General features: G+C 47.4%; 1 protein-coding gene across 1 annotated transcript in view; it reads right to left on the bottom strand.

The window, feature by feature from the left end:
- Positions 1-7,500, bottom strand: part of LOC143297688 (uncharacterized) — a 37,355-nt gene that overhangs the window by 7,460 nt on the left and 22,395 nt on the right. The window contains exon 6 of the mRNA XM_076610107.1: positions 4,075-4,382. Coding sequence (XP_076466222.1) covers positions 4,075-4,382 — 308 coding nt within the window. The remainder of the gene's footprint in view (positions 1-4,074; positions 4,383-7,500) is intronic.

Below are 7,500 nucleotides of genomic sequence, written 5' to 3'. Positions count from 1 at the left end.
TAACCCCTTAACTGTTGCTGACAAACAGGCCCGTCAGTGCAAGGCTGTCGCCTGTGATGAGATGATGGTTATATATGATAGTCAGTCGTGTCCGACTATGACCATCAGAACAGCAGAGGAGGCAACTGCTGTTCCGACTATTTGGGCTAGAATTTGATTATAGTGGAGAGTGTCTTGCCCAAGTACATCCCCACTCTCTCGGCCAAGAGGGTTTTAGGACAGTCGGCGTTGGGATGGTTCACATAGGCCAACTAGCCCACAAGACTGCAGCACTAAGAGCCAGTGCAATTTTGCCTCCTAGTTTGAGAGTCATAGTCCTTCACAAAAGACTAAGCTGTAAATGGTTTTCCATTGACTGGAGAAACCATTGATAATACAGCTTTCACTTTGCTGTTGGCCCAAATGTAAACTTATGTCAATCTGTGATATAAGCCGAGTGTTGAGATGATGGTTACAGGTCTGGGTACTGGCCAGTTTCTTCTTGTTCTTCTTGTTCTTGTTCTTCTTCTTCTTCGTTCGTGGGCTCCAACTCACACGTTCACTCGAATGTACACGAGTGCGCTTTTACGTGTATGACCGTTTTTACCCCGCCATGTCGGCAGCCATACTCCGTTTTCGGGGGTCGGGGGTGTATGGTGGGTATGTTTTTGTTCCCATAAACCACCGAACGCTGGCATGGATTACAGGATTTTTAACATGCGTATTTGATCTTCTGCGTGCATATACACACGAAGGGGGTTCAGGCACAAACAGGTCTGCACATAATTATGTTGACCTGGGAGATCGGAAAAATCTCCACCCTATACCCACCATCACTCAAGGTCTTGTGGAGGGGGGAGGAAATATCGGCGGCTGAGCCGTGATTCGAACCAGCGCGCTCAGATTCTTTCGCTTCCAAGGCGGACGCGTTACCTCCAGGCCATCACTCCTATATAGCTCCCGTCTTCGGTCGGAGACCAAGCTCCGAGTGTTTTACAACCGCGGGATCATTTGCACAACGGGGTGGCTATCTGGGTAGAGCAGACTGACGGCTGTCATTGGGCGATCATCATTCGTTTCCTGTGTCAGTTAATTACATTTCAAACACGCACACATACACACTCAGACAGACATGCAACATTGTTTTGTGTATTAACTTTTTGTTTATTTCTCCCCGCCATGTAGGCAGCCATATTCCGTTGGTTTTTTTGGGGGGAGAGGTGCATGCTGGGTATGTTTCCATAACCCATCGAACACTGACATGGATTACAGGATCTTTAACGTGCGTATTTGATCTTCTGCGTGCGTATACACACAAAAGGGGTTCAGGGACTAGCTGGTCTGCACATATGTTGACCTGGGAGCTCGGAAAAATCTCCACTCTTTACCCATCACGCGCCGTTACCGAGACTCGAACCCGGGACCTTCAGATTGAAAGTCCAACGCTTTATTAAACACTTGGCTGTTGCGCCCGTCTTTTCAACAATATTTAGCAGTCGAGAGTTTAAACAGGGAAATAACTCAAACATATGCTGCAAACATCGGATACAATCCGCTTACAATTGTTGGTGTGCACGATATGGTCAGGCAAGCAGAATATACTACAAATGTCAAATACAAATAATGATATGCACTCGAGCACCCTCTCTCTCGCTTTCTCTCTCACACGTACAGGCACGCGCGCGCGCGCACACAAACGCGCGCACACACGCGCACGCACGCACACGCACACATACATATACATGTACGAACTAACATGCATAAATAAAGTGGACCTATGGCAAAAGACAAGCGCATTATCTTTTTATTTTTTTTTTTTTTTTTTTTTATATTAGACTTATTGATGTCAACTCAAAAACCCATACACAGCCTGTGAATAAAATGCATCAATAAAACAGACATGGATATAGCACACAAACTTGGACATACATTTGATGCACACAGCTTTACTCAATCAACTTATAAACAGCTTACAATACGGACGGCTCAGTGATATATAATTAATACTGCGTGCTTCACTCAGCAACAATTAATTACCCTGATATAGATTGACTAATCAGTTTCATTGTCTCCTCTGTCGTGATGTCCATAATACTGTGTGTGTGTGTGTGTGTGTGTGTGTGTGTGTGTGTGTGTGTGTGTGTGTGTGTGTGTGTGTGTGTGTGTGTCTGCCTGCGTGTGTGTGTCAAAGGAAGATAAAAAGAATGAGAGCGAGAAAAAAGAAATCAGAGAGTGTGTGTGTATGCGTGGGCGCTTACGTGTTCGTGAGAGGAGGAGAGGAGGAGAAGGGGCGAATGAGAGTAGAATGAGAGGAGAAGGAGAGGAGAAGGAGAAAAGGAGGAGGAGGAGAAGAAGAAAAAGCGGGAGGAGGAGGAGGAGAAGAAGAAGGAGAAGAAGAAGAAGCAGGAGGAGGAGAAGGAGGAAGGAGAAGAAGAAGCGGGAGGAGGAGGAGAAGGAGAAAAAGAAGAAGCAGGAGGAGAAGGAGGAGAAGAAGGAGAAGAAGAAGCGGGAGGAGGAGGAGAAGAAGAAGCAGGAGGAGGAGGAAGAGGAGAAGGAGAAGAAGAAGAAGCAGGAGGAAGAGAAGGAGGAGAAGAAGAAGAAGCAGGTGGAGGAGGAGGAGGAGAAAAAGGAGGAGAAGAAGAAGAAGAAGTAGTAGTACATGAATGAATATACACTTAGATTGCATAGTCTTTCATATCAGATATAACGATGAGCTGATCACATCATATCTGCCATCCGAAAAAATGAATTTGGTAAAAGTGCATAGTGTCGTCTTTTTTCAATAATCATTAAGTCTTCTCGTGTCATACACACACGCGTGCGCGCACAACACACACACACACACACACACACACACACACACACACACACACACACACACACACACACACACACACACCACCACCACCAAAACAAGTCATCCTTTCGTCTCAAAGTAAGGAAAGATAACCGAGAATGCGCAATGGAAAAATTGTATCAGTTGTTGCCCTTGTATGGTTTCTTTCCTCGAAAGTTCCGAGAATATTACGAGAGAAGACCATACACAATTCGCAAACATTTTTTTTTTTTTTTTTACCCTGTTATCGAACACACACACACACACACACACACACACACACACACACACACACACACACACACAAACTAACTTTTTGTTTGTTTGTACAAGTGAGTCAGAAAATACTGTCGGCGCAATATTCAATAAAACATACAAATAGGATAAATCACAAAGCAGAATGATTTCATAACTGAATGAAGGAGTGCATAGTTGATCATCTCTCACCTCTCACAATTTTATATTATAAAATATTGTGAAAAAGATAATAGATTGATAACTAAATGCACACATATAAATAAATGAAATTAATAATCGATAAGCAAACTCGTTAAAAGAATCAATACATGAACAAATTTAATGAAGCGTGCATGTTGTATTAAAGTTTCATCTTCTCCCGTTGCTTCAATGGCCATGCACAACACGTTACGATCATTCACTGGCAAGTAAGCAATACCGATTGATGAACCTTGCTAAACGTGCAAGATTTTATAGTTGCTGCTTTCGTTGTTGTCGTCGGTGATGGTGGTGTTAATTTTTTTTTAAAAAAACAACAACAAAAGAACAGGTTTTATTATGAATTGTTTACTCTGGTTTGGTCGTCTGCGTGTGCGTGCGTGCGTGCGCGCGCGTGTGTGTGTGCGCGCGCGCATGTATGTATGTGCGTACGTGCGTGCGTGTGTGTGAAGATGTATGTATACATGCTCTACCCTCAATCCCATTACCCCAAATTTCAAGCGCGCACGCTCGCACGCGCACACGCGCACACACACATACACGCACACGCACACACACACACGCACACACACACACACACACGCACACACACACACCCACACCCACACCCACACCCACCCACACACACCACATCACACTACTCACAAAACGGTGCAGACGACAGACCTGGCTGACTCCCCCCCTTGTCCCCCCACAACGTCCTCCCCGCCGAGATACCTCCCAGCCCCACCACTACCACCCTGACCCCGAGTCTCTCCCTCCCCCCTCCCCTTCCCCTTGCCCTTCCCCTTCCCTTTCCCCACGCCCCCCCTCTCCTCCTCCTCCTCCTCCTCCGCCACCGCCCCTGCTCTCCCCGCCCCAGGCAAATCCTTCACGTCGCGAAGCATGCCCAGCAGGTGCTTGTGGCCGTACTTGAGGGCGGCCCCGTACAGGGTCAGGGGCGAGAAGGGCTCGAAGTAGCTCTCCCTGTTGGAGAGGTCAGTGGTGGCAAGGTCCACGGCCTGGTCGCAGAGGAGGACCCTCATCCGCTGGGCGTCTCCGGCCATGACGGCGTGGGCCAGCTCTATCGAGGCCTCGGAGTCCAGCAGGTGTTTGATGAGTTTGGGGTCCTCTGGACGAGGGACAGGAAAGGGAAAAAAAGACAAGGGAAAGTGGAGATGGCAGTGCAGAGCAGGCAATGCAAAGGGACACTTTTGTAGTCCGACATGTTTGTGGGGAGCGCGCGCGCGCGCACACGCACACACACACACACACACACACACACACACACACACACACACACACACACACACACACACACACACCGTGGTTGTGTGTGTGTGTGCGTGCGTGTGCGTGTGCGTGTGCGTGTGTGTGTGTGTGTGTGTGACCTATATGCATATACATGTGATTATATATATATACATATATATGTATATCTATACCGACATCTATAACTCTGTGTGTGTGTGTGTGTGTGTGTGTGTGTGTGTGTGTGTGTGTGTGTGTGTGTGTGTGTGTGTGTGTCCTATATACATATGATTATAAATATATATATGTATATGGTTTGCAAGTGACGGGATAAATCCACTCTTTTGAACAGTGTCGAAGGACCGACGAGGTGTGTATAATTATGTGTGAGTGTGTGAATGTGTAGGTATATGTGCAGTCACGGAAAGTGACAACACGCAGTTACACTGACACTATACTGACGACGACGGTGATAAGATGATAAAACGATGGCAAGATCCACAACTGTTCCGCTCAAGGCGGGATGAGCAGTGATCACACCAAGGCGTGCACGTTCACTCCGCCAGTCACACAAAGAAGCGGAGGGGAAAATGTGGATATTGCCACAACGACAAAAGCAAAGAACGGGAGTGATAATGATGACGACGACGACGACGACGACGACGTGTCAGTGTTGATGATGACGACGACAGGACTGGAACGACGAACTAAAGAACGATTGGAACTGTCCCAAAGACTGCAGGCGCCTGGCATGTACGGCACTGGTCAGACCCAAGCTGGAATACAGCGCTACAGTGTGGGACCCGCACCAGACAGGGCATCGAGAAGCTGGAGAGAGTGCAACGCCAAGCAGCACGCTTTGTTACCGGAGACTACAAGTCCAGGCATCCCGGATGCGTAAGTGGCATGCTGAAGGAACTAAACCGGCCGCCCCTGGAGGAAAGACGCAGGCACCAACGCCTCAGCCTCTTCTATAAGATTGCTGATGGTGTCCTACCAGCTATCCCAGCAGATAAACTCCTAACTCTGGCCCCCACAAATCGCCGCAGAATTAAACCCACCAGTTTTGAGGGATTCAAAACAACAAATGTAATAGAAAGACAGGCCATCAACCACTCCCGTGGATTCCGGGTCCCCGACGCGAGAACACAGCAATATCGTAGCTCCTTCATCAGGACTGCCATGGAGTGGAACCAACTGAGTGAGGCCACTGTCACTGCAGGCTCAGTCAGCACATTTTCATCAGCGCTGACCAGATCACCATCTGAGCCTGTGACCAGCAACCACTAAAAAAAAAATTTTTTTGGGGGGGGGGGTCTTGCTTCTGGAGGTGGGGCCTGGACCTTTCCAGCCGAGCCGGGGGTTTTGATGGTCTTAACCCAGGGTAGACAGTTTTCCTTAGGTCTTCTTTAACTATTTTCTTCTAGGTACATGCGTCCTCCTAGTTCCGTCGCGTCTATATCACCAGAAGTGGCGTCTGCAACGTACACTACCAGATCCAGATCCAGACGAGGACAGACGTGGACATAAACGAAGACTTCCTGGTGAAGTTTGGAAGGGCCGACAAGAAGACCAGAGAACACTGGTGATGGAAGGGGGAGGGGGTGGCGGTGGCAGCGGTAACATCCACATTTCTTCCCCTGTGTTCTTTCCATTCAGTTTCGTTTCTTAGATGGAAAAATCGTAAATCTGTTTAAAGAACATTGTTATATATACTCTACATTTCTTCCCCTGTCAAGAGACATAAAGAATGCCAGTCAAAGAGTGGAAGGGAAGAAATGTAGAGTATATATCATTATGTTATTAACCAATTTACAATTTTTTTCCGTCTTATAAATGGAAAAGTACAGGGGAAGAAATGTGGATATTGCCGTGACAGCCAACCGGCGCGAAGCACAGGGAATTCAAAGGCAGACAGTGGAAGCCAAGGGAAGACAGTGGATGGTCAGTGGAGGCTTCTGGAATGGGAATACTGAAAAGCTTCCAGGTGGGGTACTACTACCCAGAAGGCTGAAAGCCCACAGAACGAAGAACCACTAACACTCGGAGGAAAAACGATCCCCGCTGACGAGCGAAGAACCGGGCAAACAGCCCTGAAGAGCACCAAAACAGGTACAACTAGTTGCTTCCTATGACAGTCGCGGGCGAAAAGCACTGAATCCTGCCACTGACCAGCTAAGATGAGGCTGATCTTCACTATTCTCAAAAACAGAAGGACAGCTCACTGGCCAGGAAAGCTGAAGCCAGCTGGACGCCATATTGTCGCTCGTATCCGGCCGTCAGTCCGTCGAGAAGTTGTCTGCTAACTGATGATAGTTTCTGAACTGTAACCGTGTATCTTCGATGAAATCATGTAATGCTTTCCCGCACGACATGCCAAATGTTGTCTTGATTGATATCTGCCAATGGCTTATTTACCAAAGTTATTACAGGAAAACAATGCCGTGACACGGCAATGCCGTGCCACTGAGCGCTCGGCTACAGATATGAAGTTACCATTTCGCGCTACACTGACACGAGTAGCAAAATGGCTGATTGAACACTTCCGATGTCTTCAGTTTGCAAAGGGGCTCAAAGAAAGCCTGCTATCCACCTAATTTTAGACCAGTGGGTTTATCTCAGTTCAGTGACAGCCTGAACACACGAGACCCACGTGCTATCTGCCAAACCCACACTGCTCTCCAGCTGAATGAAGTTGGGTGAACAAAGACGGTAAGGCACACACAGATGTCATGAGATGTGACAGTGTGTGTGAGACACGTGTGTGTGTGTGTAAGACACACGTGTGTGTGTGTGTGTGTGTGGTTAGAGATCATAGAGAGAGAGAGATCATCAGCTTAACCTCTATTCACTATAAGTGTTATTAGACGGAAAGAAGTAATAGATGAAAGAAAGGGAATGTGTGTGTGTGTGTCTGTGTGTGTGTGTGTGTGTGTGTGTGCGTGTGTATGTGTGTGTGTGTGTGTGTGTGTGTGTGTGTGTGTGTGATAGACAGAGAC

The sequence above is a fragment of the Babylonia areolata genome, chromosome 23, assembly GCF_041734735.1.
Source record: "Babylonia areolata isolate BAREFJ2019XMU chromosome 23, ASM4173473v1, whole genome shotgun sequence".
NCBI classification, from domain to species: domain Eukaryota; kingdom Metazoa; phylum Mollusca; class Gastropoda; order Neogastropoda; family Buccinidae; genus Babylonia; species Babylonia areolata.
The sequence above is the reverse complement of the archived record's forward strand: the minus strand, read 5'-3'. Positions and strand labels throughout refer to the sequence as shown.